This window comes from Protopterus annectens, chromosome 2.part1 (genome assembly GCF_019279795.1).
Source record: "Protopterus annectens isolate FY-2018-M chromosome 2.part1, PAN1.0, whole genome shotgun sequence".
Classification (NCBI taxonomy): domain Eukaryota; kingdom Metazoa; phylum Chordata; order Ceratodontiformes; family Protopteridae; genus Protopterus; species Protopterus annectens.
In genome coordinates, this window is record NC_056729.1 from 1,695,326,855 (window position 1) to 1,695,343,359 (window position 16,505).

At 37.6% G+C, this 16,505-nt stretch overlaps 1 protein-coding gene across 4 annotated transcripts in view; it reads right to left on the reverse strand.

Annotated features, from left to right (window-relative positions):
- Positions 1-16,505, reverse strand: part of LZIC (leucine zipper and CTNNBIP1 domain containing) — a 288,552-nt gene that overhangs the window by 235,878 nt on the left and 36,169 nt on the right. For all 4 annotated transcript variants that reach the window (XM_044063141.1, XM_044063143.1, XM_044063142.1 and 1 more), the window contains exon 3: positions 14,358-14,493. In XM_044063141.1, the coding sequence (XP_043919076.1) occupies positions 14,358-14,493 (136 nt within the window). The remainder of the gene's footprint in view (positions 1-14,357; positions 14,494-16,505) is intronic.

Here is a 16,505-nt window from a genome sequence, read left to right on the forward strand (position 1 = left end):
ATTATTCTTTTGGCTGCTCCCATTAGAGATTGCCACAGTGGAACATCTGTTTTATTTCTTCCTGTCCTCTGCATCTTGCTCTGTCACACCAACCACCTGCATGTCCTCTCTCACCACATCCATAAATCTCATCTTAGGCCTTCCTTTTTTCCTCTTACCTGGCAGCTCCTTAGCATCCATCTTCTAATATACCCAGCATCCCTCCTCAGCACATGTCCAAAACAACGCAATCTCACCTCTTTGTCTCCAAACCGTCCAACTGCAGCTGACCCTCTAATATATTCATTTCTAATACTGTCCATCCTCATCACACCCAATGTAAACCTTATCTTTAACTCTGCCACCTCCAGCTCTGATGCTTGTCTTTTCGTCAGTGCCACTGTCTCCAACCCATATAACATAGCTGGTCTCACTACCATCTTGTAGATCTTCCCTTTCACTTTTACTGGTATCAGTCTGTCATAAATCACTCCCGACACTTCTCCACTCACTCCACCCTGCCTGCACTCTCTTCCACACTCACCATTACCCTGACCTGTTGATTCCAAGTATTTAATCTCATCCACCTTCGCCAGCTCTAATCCCTACATCTTCACCATTCCTCTGTACTCTCTCTCATTCACACACATATATTCTTAGTCCTGCTGACCTTCATTCCTGTCTTCTCTAGGGCATTGACCTTCATTCCTCTCCTTTCTAGGACATATCTCCACCTCTCCATGGTCTCCTCAACCTGTTCCCTACTCTCGCTAGAGATCACAATGTCACCCACAAACATCATGGTCCATGGGGATTCCTGTCTGATCTAGTCTGTCAACCTGTCTATCACCATTGCAAATACGAAAAGATTCAGAGCTGATCCTTGATGTAATTCCACCTCCACCTTGAATGCATCCATCACTCCTACTGCAGACCTCACCACTGTCACACTGCCCTCTTACATATCCTGTTCCAATCTTACATACTCCTCTGCCACTTCCAACTTCCTCAGACAATACCACAACTCTTCTCTAGGCACCCTATCATAGGCTTTCTCCAAGTCCACAAAGACACAATGCAACTCCTTCTGACCGTCTCCATACTTTTCCATCAACACCCTCAGAACAAACATCGTATCTGTAGTGCTCCTTCCCTGCATAAAACCGTACTGCTGCTCACTAATCACCGCCCTTCTTAACCTAGCTTCTACTACTCTTTCCTATAACTTCATGTTGTGGCTGATCAATTTTATCCCTCTGTAGTTAGTACAGCTCTGCACTTCACCCCATTCGTAAAACTTGTTACCAATACACTTCTCCATTCCTTAGGCATCCTCTCACTTTCCAAGATTCTGTTAAACAATCTGGTTAAACACCCCACTGCCATCTCTCCTAAATATCTCCATGTTTCCACAGGTATGTCATCTGGACCAACAGCCTTTCTATTCTTCATCCTCTTCACAGCTGTCCTTACTTCCTCCTTGCCAATACGTTTCACTTCCTGATTCACCATCCCCACATCATCCAACCTTCTCACATTCTTATTCTCTTCATTCATCAGCCCCTCAAAGTACTCTTTCCATCTGCTCAACACACTTGTAGGTTTCCTTCATTATCCTTTATAACTCTAACCTGCTGCACATCTTTCCCAGCTTGGTGCCTCTGTCTAGCCAATCTGTACAGGTCTTTTCTCCCTCCTTAGTGTCCAACCTTTCGTACAACTCACCATATGCCTTCTCTTTAGCCTTCGCCACCTCTCTCTTCACCATATGCCTCATCTCCTTGTAATCCTGTCTACTTTCTTCATCTCTCAGACAATCCCACTTCTCCAACCTCTTCATCTGTATACTCTCCTGTACTTCCTCATTCCACCACCAGGTCTCCTTCCTCTGTCCAAATATATTACACTGCATTTTTGTTTTTTTTACACCATATAATAGCTTTTGATCTTGCTTCATTATATTGTTCACATTCACTGATACATTATAAACCTTGGCCTTTTTCCTTTTTTGCATACATTTAAATTTTCCATTTCCTAACCAGTTTACTAAGAGATTCTTTTTTCTATCTCCATTCTCATTATCTATTTCTACATCATATGTGTCTTTCGGCTTTTCCCGATTAGGGGTCGCCACAGCGAACTCCGGTCCGCTAATGATTGGTAGTTGATTTTTACGTGTCGGTTTGCCAGGCCTGACGCATAACCTTCAACAAAGGTACGCCCATTCATGCATGTCTCCACGCAGAAGACGCTCTAGCTGAGAATCGAACCGGACAGTGTCTTACTGTGAGGTGACAACGCTACCGCATTTTCATTTACATGTTGTACTTCACTGTTATATTCATTTCTATTTCTCTCACTCTCGAATGTCAGATAGTAATCAATTTTCTACTTGCATATCCACCTTTCAGTATTTTCAAAAGTATCAAGGTGTACTCTTCTTCAAGCACATATTTTTTACATTATCACAGAAAACCCATAAGTGCTCATTACTAACAGTATCTACATGCCATTTTACTATTATTTTTCCCCTGACCTAGCTCTCCACACTGTGTGCCTCTACATTTCGTAAATTAAATATTCACTGGAAATGCACTAAAAACATGTTTTTGACTAATACTTCAGCAGTTGCCTTTTTCTATTTACAACTGCAACACTTGGTAAATGCAAAATTTCCCATGAATATTAATTGTGCAAACATACAATAACATCCCAAGACCCATTCCACAACATTTTATCAATGCATTTTTAACAAAACATTGTTTACACTTTTCTGAAAAATATGTCCTTAGCTCTTCTTCACTTGTATCTGCAGTCCTAAACTGTAGTATCCGCACCCTTTTAAACATAAAACAACACCCCTGTACAACCAGGGTTTGCAAAAGGATTTTGCACTGGAAGAAGCAATTTCGCAGCCCCATTCATAGTCTCAAAAGTTAGCACACTGAAACCTTCATTTCCTACATGAATAAATGTCCTTATATCCTCTGGTTTTATCCTCAGAGTACATATAACACAGTCCCATAAACAGCATCTGTCTATTATTCCCTCCTAGTTTTGTTTAAATTTTAATTACTGGTCTGTCTTACTGAATAGTACTGCCCTTCTACTTTCTAGCAGCAGCAGTAGATATAAAATTTCTTTACGACCATGTTCCATAGATTCACGGGAGATTACTAGGCCAGTGGCCCTACAGCCTTTACAAGCCTATTCATGTTAATCCCAAGTATCCCCATTTGTTCTTTTTTGGGTAGTCTGTAGAATAATCTTATGAACAGAGTGGGGGTCTGTCATCAACACCGGCTACCCCTGTCCATGAAGGACATGGGTGTCACTCCAGGGGTGAATTGCAGTCTCCCATCCAATTATACAGGTTGGCCAGTTACCTTTCCATTGGTAGCATTTGCCAATTATCCTATCCAATACTGTCCATCAGTCGTGAAGTCTCACCCTCTTGTGTTGATTCACTAAATCTGCTAATGTTTCCATCAGACAAGTAGATTAATTTTCCTCGCATTCCAACCATGAAACAGTTCCCAAATCACGTGGATTCATCTCAGTCAATACTGCATTTTGTAAGCCTCCAGACCTAATTTCCCTTATAATAATATACCCTACTCCACTACCCACATCAATTTTAACTACATCTGTCACTACTACTCCACTTTCATCAATCTTCTTCTTTCAGAACGTCACTTTCCTTTTTGTCCTCTATACTTCTCTCTTCCTGAAACTGCCCTACAGCAATGTTAATGGAAAATAGTAGGACTCCTTTAAACAATACTTATTTACATTATATACAATACATTAATATATATATTTTAATAAGATTGTATATAAATCACAAATACAAACACATACTTAAAATATCACATTTTTTACTAAAAAAAAAAAAAAAAACCCTCATTTTTCATAATTGAACCCCAACTACACTTTTCACAGGCCAAACCTTATTTTTTAAAATTCTTTGCTAGATCCCACTTATTCCATATTATCCAAACTATAGAAAATGACTGTTTATCAATTCTAACATAACTTTATGCTTGTCACCACTCAATCATGTTAATTTTAAGACTATTTACATCTGTATAATTTGCTAAATATTTCAAAATTTTCCATAATGATTTAACTCTTTTACAACCTAAAAAAAAAAAAAAAAAAAAAAAAAGATGATGTTCACTGGTTTCAAATTGATAACAATATGTACCGTTTCCATTATTCTTGCTTTTGTTAAGGCATATTAGCCTTTACTGGTAATTTATCATTAACCTCCATAAAAAGCTTGATATTCCTACACTTTCATATCATCCCATTCTTACTTTAATTGCAGCCCTTTTTTGCACACATTTCCAAATATAAACGTAAAAAAAATAAACTATAAAACTCTCTCATCTTCAATTTCATTAATTTTTATTTTTCAAAGCAAAATTTTGTCTTAAATACTCAGTATCATACAATTTCCTAAATCATCCATTCAGTAACTATGTTTAGGTTTTTAAAATTCACACCAATAAATAATTATCTTTCAAACTTTTCAATACCTTATACAAGTGTAAAGAAGCTGCATACACTATAGGATTTATCAACCCCAAACCACCGTCTTTTTTACATATATAATTCCTACTTTTTACTGGATTTAACTTTGATCCCCAAATGAATGTAAATATAATACTGTATTGTAAATGTAATACTATAAAGTACCTTTTCAAGTGTCAGTGGGATACTAAATACACTTGCTAAATAAGCAATTCTACCAAGTAAAATCAAATACTTTTTTTCTTAAGGATAAATCTAAAGGTCTTCCAAAACAGACGTGTTTTCAATTACCTTTAATTCTTCCTCCCATATAGCTCTCATTTTCTCTTCCCAAAAGTTAACCCAAGTATATTTATCCGTCTCTTATTAAAATTAATACGTCCTAACATACCTTCATAACCTAAACTGACTTTTATCTTTACTTATAGAAAAAACTCTCTTTTATAAATTCCGGTAAATCACACTAATCATTCATTTCTGATTTCTTGTAACAAACATATCATCCACATAGGGCAGCATAATGAGAATATTTATGCTCTCAGTTATATATTCTCGCTCTCATCTCTCTATTAAACGTGCGTCAAGATCACATTAATTACCAACACAAAAATGCTACTACTCCAAAGGCAACCTTGCCTTATACCCTTTTCAAGTATAGTTTCCTTACTAAGCCAGCCATTTACTAATACCTTAACTATATTTAACCTATAAGCTGTAATACAGTTTTTATCTCACTTATATTGTACGTATCAAATACTCTCCACAGGGTGTTATGCTGAATTTAATAAAAGGCTTTACTTAAAATGACCAACCATTAGTTCTGCTTGAACCTAAATGTAATACAGTAATTCTGTAATCACCAACAATAAAGCCTGTACTTGTATACCATATTTTTGTTTATAATCTCACTTAACTGGCTTTCCATTTTCTTTGCAAAATTTTCATAAAAATCTTGTTGTCGATACTATTAAGAACTACAGGTCCCCAATTCTGTATTTCACACTTGTCGCCTTATTTCCATTCAAATTTAATTCAGCTCGTTATATCAAAATCCCTCTCTTAGCCATAAATTTAATACTTTAAAAATATATGTGTCTCATGATACTATCATTTTCTTTAATAAGATCAAATATAATGCAATTTCCTCCTCTTTCCTTGTAAAAATATTTATATAACAAATGTATTTTCTTTTTTAAGTCATAAAATTCCTATTCTTTAATAAAATAAATTTCTTTGTTCTTTTCTAAGCTATCACACGTCCTTACTTAAATGATTACAATGTACTCTTTTCCTTCCTTTTTATATTTTCCTAACACTTTATCTATTTAAATTACAACCACAGTTGTAACCAACCTTTATAAAATTACCTTATTTCTATATGGTCCTTCTATAAAATTTACATCCATCTTCCCTTCTTTATCACATTTAACCTAATTAATCCTTTTTATTCCCTTTCCTATTTTTTTATATAGTCTGAATTATTTTTCAAAGTAATCCATATAGCCCTGTGATCAGAAAAACTTCTGCAAAACCCTTTCCTCTATAGTTTTTAACCCTGCTGAAATTAACAGTCTATTTCTGTTTTATGTTCACTTCGAAGACCAAGTACTCCTATTCCAAACACATACATTTCCATTTTTTAATATCCATGATCACCTTATCATACATTTTCTTTGGTCATGCCTTATATTACAATACCGAATCATATCTATGCATAAATTGCTATACTTCGAAATACCTGATCTCCCCATCTTACATTAAGAATTGTAGTATGATCTACAGTAACAAAAGTATCATCTCCTTATATGAAATTATTTCTGAGAAGAAGTCTCTCTCCCCAGGTTAAAGATTACATTTTTCCCCACTGCACCACCAGCTGTTGTCTCTTCTTTTGTTAAAGAACTAGTATCTTCTAATATAATAATGTTACTTTCCTGCTTCTTGCACCATTCAAGGATGGTTATTCTTCTTACATTATTTGGGTCTATATTGAAACATCGAACGCTGAAAACAGTGAACGATGTTTCAGCGAAAGCTGAAAATGTCGAAACCACAGAACAGCGATTTCTTTCCTAGGGAAAGAAATCGCTGTTCCAACCCCCCCCAAAAAAAGATTAAGCACTTCCAAAGACATACACACATACCCTAACCCTAATTATACCCCCCAAAAAACAGTAAACAACTAAATACACATATGCAGTCAATTATGGCTCCCAGTTTGCAGTCATCGGCAAACTTGGTTTGCCATAGTCCTCCTGTTTTTGCCTGTACTTCTGAGAAGTATATGCCGAACAGTAGGGGTCCCAGGACCAAAACTTGCGGGACACCACTTGTGACTGGTTTAGAGTTGGACCTGGAGCCTACTATTCTTACCGCGTGAGTTCTGTCTAAGCCAGTTGGCAACCCATCTTGTGACATACGGGTTCATGTTCAGGCTAGTGAGTTTTTCTACAATACTCGAGTGAGGAATGGAAAGCCTTGGCGAGGTCAAGGTAGGCTGTGTGAACCACCTTTCCCTAGTCTATGGCCTTGGTGACTGTCCCAAAGAAATCAACCAGGTTTAGTAGGCATGATCTGCCCTTAAAGCTGAACTGGGTCAGGTCAAGTGTTTGGAGGTTCCCAATGTCTTTGTTAATGAGTTCCATGATGATGCGCTCCATAGCCTTGCAGACCAGGCTAGTCAGGCTTATGGGGCGATAGTTACCAGGATGAGTTGTGGCCCCTCCTTTGTGGAGCGGAATAACCGTTGCTGTGCACCATTCTATGGGCACATAGCCTGTGGAGAGGCCGAGGTTGAACAGCGTGTTTAGGTGGGGGGTTAGTTCGTTCTGTAGTTCATGCAAGACGCATCCTGGGACACCATCTGGCCCCATTGACACTGTGTTTTTGGCTTTTGAAAGGGCTGTTTTCACCTGTGTGTCTGTGATTTCTGGGACACTACACTTTTCCGGTATTGTTGTGGGCCCTTTTGGAGGCGAGAGGGGGTGAAGTTTGCACTGAATCTATCTGCCACGATGTTGGCAATATCAGTAAGTTCAGTATATTTTATGCTATTTTGCACTAGCTCAGAGCATATCTGCGAGTTGCCACTTAGATTCTTGACATAGCTAAAGAAGGCTTTGTGGTTCTCTTTAGAATCCTTGGCTATTTTACTTTCGAAGTTAGCCTTTGATGATTTTATGAGGGACCTTAGTTTCTTACCGATACTGATCAGGGATGTCTTTCCTTCTTGGGATTTGCTTTTTTTCTGAACTAGTTTCCTCCTTTTATTGTATAACCGGTTTATGGCAGGGGTCCACCAGACTGGTTTCCTTCACTTAAGGGAGTGAGTCTTAGTTTTGCTAGGGATGACACGATCCATGCACCCTTGTAGGTGCTCAGAGTGCATTTGTAAAAGATTCTGCATTTTGGGCAGCTTTATTCTTTAGCGTGGGGGCTGTGAAACTTACCACCTCTGTCTTAAGTACGGTAAAGTTTGCTTTAGAAATGTTTTTCACTGTGGTTTCCTTGGTTGGGGGTGGTGGTGGGGTGTGGACATCCAGAGTGATTAGTTTATGGTCTGATCTAACCAGTGACAGGTTGACCTCCGGTGCGGAACACCTGTTGCCCATGATGGTGATGACTAGGTCCAATAGGTTTTCACCTCTGGTAGAGGAATTTACCAGCTGATCCAGGGCGTTTGAGTTGATACATTCCAGGAAGCGCTGAGCCTGGGAGTTTGTACTCAAGTAGTTTTCCCAGTTAATGGTAGGGTAATTGAAATTGCCCAATATCAGGGTACTCGGTAGGACCTTCATGTTTTCCAGCGTCTCAGAAAGGCAGAGTGGTGGTCCTGGATCATGGAGGGTGATCTGTAGCAGGCCACAATTTGCAATGCAGATTTGCTTGATGTTAGCTGCACATGGATGATCTCAGAGGTATCATGCTGCGCCACTAACCTGGAGGTGTAGGTATCCTTGATAAATATGGGTACACCTCCTCCATTTATGTTTCGGTCCATGTTCTGTGTCCTTAATGCGTGGTACGATTTGTGTAGCCCGGTAGTGCTGGAGTGCACTCTGGAGCCTTGAACCAGGTTTCAGTTACTGCACAGATGTCGACGTTCTCTATACTGAGGAGTGCTTCGAGCGCATGCCTTTTGAGATTTAAACTCCTGGCGTTGAGTAGCATAACCCTCATTTTTTTTTTTTTTTTTTTTTTATGCACTTACCTTAACTTGCACCCTAACCCTAAGTTCAGTAACTCTCGCACATTTACATAAAGTTCCAAACAGATACACACTTACCTTAACCCTAATTCTACTCCCCGAAAACAAAAAGTAAACAGCTCAAAACACATACACACGTAACTCAACCATACATCTAACGCAAAATAAAAAACTGTAAACACTTTCATACATATGCACTTACCTTAACCCGCACCCTAACCCTAAGGTCAGTAACTGTTGCACACTCATGCACGGGAGCTATAGCGGACAAGGGACCACACTACACTTCAGAACACAGCAAAGCAACGAAACTTTCAAGCGACTTCTTTCCCAGGGAAAGAATTCGCTGAACAGCCACTTCGCTGTTTTGCCTGTTCGACCTACATGTGTAGATGAAAACGCATTAGACAAAATGAGTTTGACGTTCTAATAGGAACCCCATTATTTAAGCTATTAACATTTAATGCAAGTATTTTCCTCAAAATGTTAACTTTTAAATACTACACTTAAAGAAAAAAGAAAGGGAAAGGTTATGTCCTTCTACAGTTTTCCTTTTTTCTAATCTCAAAACTCCCTCACCAGTAGAATTAATTTTTTGACTAAATTCCATCCTTTCAGTAAAGGGGAGGAGGAGGAGCCGGAGTTGAGTGAAAGTAAAACTTTAATTACTGACTTTTTGTAGTTCTTTATGTTCCATATAATTTATTTCTTCACATTGTATATATATATATATATATATATATATATATATATATATATACTATTTATTTTCTCTATTTCTACGTCCTCACTCTCTTGATTCTGTTCTGTTAATGTTTCTACAGTCTTTCGCGACTTCTGTTACTTTATATTTACATTCCATCCCCAAAACTTACATTCCATCCCCAAAACTTCCTACTTTCTTACATTTACAACACTTTACTTCACAATTTCTCATATCATGTCCTATCTTTCTACACCAAAATATTTCCTTTTTTCACAAAAACTTATCAAATGATCAGCTTTCCCACACAAACCAACATGTCTTTGGCTGGCCCCAATAACTTTACCATACCTTTGTCCCGTTCATCATTTATAATACTTAGAATGTGCACAATATCATTTTCAAAACATTGCAATCTCATGCACCTGACCATAAACCTCTATTATCATAAACTTTCATGATATCCATCACATCTTTACGTAAACTTAATAAATGCTTTTTAATGTCATTTTTTTCAACCTCAGTCCTAAAATGAATGTTAGGCTGTCTTTAAAATACATAAGAGTTCCAAGGAACACAGCCTTTTTTCATACTCTCCTAAAAGATTCTCCATTACTTGACCAGTCTCAAAAATACCACAAAATGTCTATTTATATGAAAGGAATTATTAATTTGTCCCATACCTGGTATCTGCCCATTTCACCCTCTTCTTTTTTTTTCTGATTCATACCTTAAAAATCTTCTTTCTTCCTACATTTGTTTTCTTTACTTCTCTTACTTCTCCCTCTTTCGCCATTCCAAAGTTTATCATCTCAGCATATGACTTTCTGTTCTTGACCTGTGGAACATCCTCTCTATCTTCACCATTAAGTCTTCTCAAGAAACATCCCTACCAGTTTCAGGTTCACTAACATTTACTAACTCCTTGAGCAAATCATCCTGCAAACCTCCTGATTGGAGGGTTGTAACAACACAGCTATGTATTGTTTCTTCACCTCTGAAGAGATTTTGTTGAAATACCTCTTCAGAGTCCATTAACAGCTTTTCCTCATTGTCATTCTTGCTCTGAGAAAGTTTGGATGCTTTCCTCACTTCCTTGCATTTATGACCACCTTCCAACAAAGGCTCAACTGCCTTTCTCCTTCTTTCTTCATTTCCAGACACTTATCTTCGACAAAAATGATTTTTCTTTTAACATCACTTTCGTAGCATTATCGTTATACTCAGAACACTCCATCCTTGCTTCACTCTTCTTGGTTTCTCCAAGCTGCCTCTGCTCTTGATATGATGTAGGACTTCCAGTTTCTGTTTCATGTCCTCGTAAGTAAAGTGTAGGGGAAGTTCCTGATGTCGGGGCCAACTTTCCTCTAGTCAGTATGAATACCACCTCTGGTCTCCTCTGAAAAGAGGCCAATGGTACAGTTGGAGTAACCTGATAAAGTGTAAAGAAAAAAAATATTACATAAATAATGCAACCATAAAGCTGAACAAATATATTGAGGAATTAAATTTACATTTGGTTTACAGAGATGGCACATAATAAACAAAAGCTGCTCTGCTGTAAAATAAATAAATACAAATTTTTGTAGTTCCTGGAATGACCCATTCTACAGACAAAAATGTCACATAGGTAGCAATACCACAACTGTGGGCTTTAGGAAGTTCATAGGAAGCTACTAGGCTATTGGCCCCGAGGCCCTTATAAGCCTAGCAAAAGACACCACTGCCAAGTACTAAACCCAGGACTTTCTGAACTACAGTAACAAGCACCAGACCACAGAAAGGTTAGTAAACTAACAGAACAGCCTTGAAATGAATCCCATTGTGCTTTCCTGGTAGCATATCAACTATAAATCCTGATATGAAGGAATTACAGTAAAATAAGCACTGTGAAGAGGAATAATTACAGACAGGTCACTAAAGGGTTCAGTAAGACAGCCCAGTTTTTTACAATGCATCTGTAAATAGCACCGCAGCACATACAATAAACAAACACTCTTATGCAGGGATGTACTCAAGTCTGTGGAGCCCTTACTAACTGATGGACCATGTCAGGGACTCTCTCATAATATTCACCCAAGGGTTTGCAGCCTCTGACAATGTTATACTAAGAAATGAAGCACAACTGAGAAAGCTACCTGCATGGGGTATGGAAATGTTTCCTCCTACGTTATCTAGGCCTGCCAACTAATTTTTTTATGAAAGGAATTTTGCTGAAATCGTCCAATCAGGACTCACTGGACTGAACAGCAATTCCTGCAACAGGACTATTACAGAACAATACAACAGACCTCATGATAAAACACTTTGCAATGGTATAAGAACAAACAGCAATAGGCAGATTAGATCAAATGCAAAAAAAGTGCAGTACGATATGTTTGGGGAGGAAAAACCTGCGATATGCATAACATCTTTTGGGTGACATCATCAGCAAAAAAGAAAGTGGAAAGGAAACAACCATGACCATAGTGGGTAGCTTAATACAAAACAGCAAAGAGGTTTGCTGGATATAATTATATGGAAGATTCTGTAAGTGAAAAACAGTACAACATTGCTTCTCTGTGGAGAACAAGTTAAACGCAAAACTAGAATGTAGTTTTAGAGACCCCAACTCAGCAATAACAGACAGGACAGAAAGAGTTCTGGAAGAGGCAGGGCAAATGTACACCTGAATGAAAACAATAAGGAAATAAAAATAAACACACACACACACACACACACACACACACACACACACACACACACACACACACACGTATATTTTGCACTTTAGGTATACATGTATGACTGATATTGGTGTTAAAAATGCCGTTTTAATGTTGCATTGTCACTGTTTCTAAATTTGTGTGTTTACTGACGTCAACTGGTAATTATGAAAAAGTGTTTATACGACATACTGTAACCAGTACAAAAAAAGAAATGGATAAATAAAATATATATAGAGGTGAGGTGTTAGGAGTTCACATAATGACATTGTTGGAGAAAGAACATTGTTACAACACATGGCATTGTTACTTGTCAGAAGACATGTTCTATACGCTTACACTGACAAGAGTGTATGCTTATTTAAATAGCTTTCCCCTATGTACTCTACTGTCTACATTTTACATAACCCTCCTTTGTGGAAGAATCACTTTCCTTCAGTCCACATGTAGGACGTATGCAAGAAACACAAAGACGGTCCAAAGGAAACTAAGTATGGTTTTAGGATTTCTGTCACACCACTATTTTTCAGTTAACATGCTAAAACAAAAACAGTACAGCTGCCAGTCATTACCTCTGCTGTGCTGCCATGTTTCACAAAACTCAGTATGCCATAAGTTAACGTCCGTTATCACTGCAACATTGCTTTCAGTCACTATAACAAAAGTAGGTGGCTATAACAAAAGTAGGTGGTGGTGCTGCGGTAGCGTTGTCGCCTTGCAGTAAGACGCTGTCCGTTTCGACTCTGAGCGTCTTCTGCGTGGAGACATGCATGAATGGGCGTACCTTCGTTGAAGGTTGTGCGTCAGGGCTGGCAACTCGGTACGTAAAAATCAACTGCCAATCATTAGCGGACCGGAGTTCCGCTGTGGCGACCCCTAACCGGGAAAAGCCGAAAGTCACAACAACAACAAAAGTAGTATCAATGCCCATCACTACCATCTCTGCCATACTAAACTCAATGTCCACCGTTATTTCAGCCTCACCACAGTCTCTCAAACACTCCATCAGTAAGAGCACTAGTGCTGCGAATCATCTTCTCTCCCATACCTTTTCACGTCTCAGTCAACACTTACTGCAGAACAATGGAGTATTACTACGAGACAACAACATCATAGTATCACTTCTACAAGCATTCAAAAACAGAACTCCAAAGCGAATTCCATCAAATGGTGCAGAGTTCTGCAGTCAACTCAAGATACCATATTAAGATAATATTTTGTTTTACTGACAGGCTGCTTCTTTATGTGCAACAGTATGGAACATAAAATTACCCAAGAATATGTATTACTAATGTATTCAATAACCATTTTTCATGTTAACTACAATGTAACTTTTCCTGCGTCATGATTCTCTTCAGAACGGTAACATTTTTTTTTAACATTATTGGTGATCTCTTAAATTCATAAAAAGTGGATACATTGTAAAAACCCCAGGAGATGTTTTCTAATCCCTGCAATACATTTTTGGTCTTGTGGTCATACAGCAGTTTCCAGCCTTCAACAATGTGAGGTATCACCAGTGCATTAGTAAAGTTTGCAACAGAATCATTTATCAGCCTTGCATGAGGGCTTAGTTAGACAGATATTGCTTTAAAGCTTATACAGATATTGCTTTGAAGCTCACTGTCCAATACTTCACTAATTTACCTTTTTGGTCCAAATCTGTAGATGCATTGCACACAGACTTGCACTGCACACAGACCACTGTTAACCACAGACTTGCATCTTCTATCTAGAGAGCACTCCTATCAGCATTAGGAACTGCAATTTACTTTTTTGTACTTCCAAATTTCAGGTAACTGTTCCTTTCTCATCCTTTCACCTCACAAAACTCCCATCACCAAACTATCACCCTGTTCTTTCTGATATCTATCCTTCATTAAGCTGCTTGAATTAAGCTCAAAAGGTGGCCAAGTGAATATTTCTGCTTGCCACCCCCCCCACACACACTTGATAACAAGGTAAACAATACCATTTCCAGCAGTCTTTTTCATGCAGTACTCAATATTTTTTGCCATTGTTCGTAGCCTAATAGCACTAGATGAAGAGGTCATATAACCCACTAAAACAGGAACAGTACTAGTTGTTGCATGTGCACGTCCGTGAATCAGTGCACAAGCACATATTGCTAATGCATCAATTTTTAACCGAAATTGTTTTGGTTTTAAATAACAAACTACACAAACAACAAAAATAAAAAAACATGTTATGTTGGCATGATTCATACCAGCTGCATTCCACTTAGTTCATCCACCAGTGTCATATCTCCCGACATAATTTTCTTCAGGGACTCATTAAATTCACTCAACTGTTCAAGGGTTTCCTTTTTTGTCTCTTCATATTCGTCATCATCAACATCCTCTCTGAAGGGGAAAAATACAAGTTGGCCCTGTCAATTTTCATTTAAAAATCAACTTAAAATACTTTGACATTTTACAAAAACAAACATTCTACACAGCACTGGGCAATCTGGCCAACCAGACAGCAGCAGAGCAAATTCACAGCAGGAACCAAGGCCCCTGCTAATCACAAACATTACTGACTTTCACATTTCTAATCATCAGGGTGCACAAGACTGCAGTGTAGGCTCACCACATATTGTGCAGTTCAGTTCACAAAATTTCCGAAGGAAGATATGACCAGTTGCACTACAGCAGAGGTATGCAGGACAACAGGATCTACGACACTGGGAGTAACTACTCTGCACTAATGATTAGCTTTTCTCTCCTGATAATCCTGTTTCGAGAATGCTGATATTCACTGGTGCTCTGAATGTATACTCAAAAAAAGCTCTGTATGCCAGGTGTAGCTTGCTTGCCTCTCAAATACCTGTAAATTACTGAATACAATTCAAGTAATTCTAACCATGTGAATGACTGGTTTCTCTAATTCTTTTACATAATTTCCTCTGTACACATTCTAGTACAAGTCACACTTGTTATAAGAGCAAAACAGAGTTATTCTCTAATACTGGTCTTAACGCAGACAAAAAAGAAGAAGAGCTGCACTAAGATTGAATGTGCCACTGCTGTAAAATTCTTAAGAGTTAATCCTGTTATACTGGATCCTTTGCTTTCCATCAATTATACCAAGAACAAATATCAAAACTGGTGAAGTGAAGACCACAGCATGTATATCCAAACAATTTTATTTAAAACTGATGATAAAACAAGTAAGCGCTTTCACATCGACCAGATGCTTCCTCAGACTTCATTACCACCACACATCACTTCCTTTTAAATACAATTCATATAAATCATTTACCAATTAAAAATTAAACAATCCCAATATTTTACAGAAATATATATATCGGAAATACTTTAGTTACTTAAATAAAGCTTTAAAATATTTCAAATTTAAAATCTATATATGAATTACTTGAACTTCCTAGCAGCTAAATGTGGTTTTAGAGGCCCTTTCATTGAGCCCAGGTATCTTGTCAGCCTGTAGCTCAATGATCCAATGCAACTCATTTTGTTCAGTAATATTCCTCCTGTCACCTAACCGTAAATTTAAGTTTATGCAACAAATAACCATAAATTGAAATATACGAGTATTATTCATAACTATGTTTAGCCAATGCACTTCTCTCTATACCTCTACTACGAATGGCTGAGAGGTGTTCTCTTACCCTGTCTCTAAGTGACCTATTGGTCATTCCCATATAATAAGCCTGACAGTCATTACACACTAAGTAAATTAAATAGTTTGTAGTACATGTAGCTTTTACCTTAAATTCATATCGAACTTTTGTTATTGGATATACAAATATATTATCTGAACTTAATACATGACATATGTTACATACCCCACACAGTGTCACATAGGGTTTTGATATGTCATTCACAATATGTGTACGGCTACCTGAATTACATAATATTCTCTTCAGGTCCTTCTTATTTTTATACCTAAAACAGGGTACATCCCCTACTATTTCTCATATTTGTGCATCAGATTGTAGAATAGACCAATTTCTTTTCACTATGTTTCTTATTGCATTAACATTGCTTGAATAATGTAAACATAGTGAAACTGTGTTCAAGTCAGAACCATGCCCTCTAGTGTTCTTAGAATTATTCGCTATAGTATTTACTCTAGAGCTACTATTATTAGACATAAATGGCTTAGCTAAAGATGGTCAAACTCTCTACTTGCTTAAAATTCAGATCTCTCTTTTAATGAATATTTTCGTTCAAGTAATTCATTTTTAAAATTGTCCATATCTGTATGGAATGCATCTTCTTCTGTATTTAGTCTGGATGTACGCATTCCTTGTCCTTTAATTATATTTTTGTAAATATAAGATGGGTGCATACTATCCCGTGATAAAACATTGTTTCTCCGACATGACTTCCTATGTAATCTAGTAGTAAAA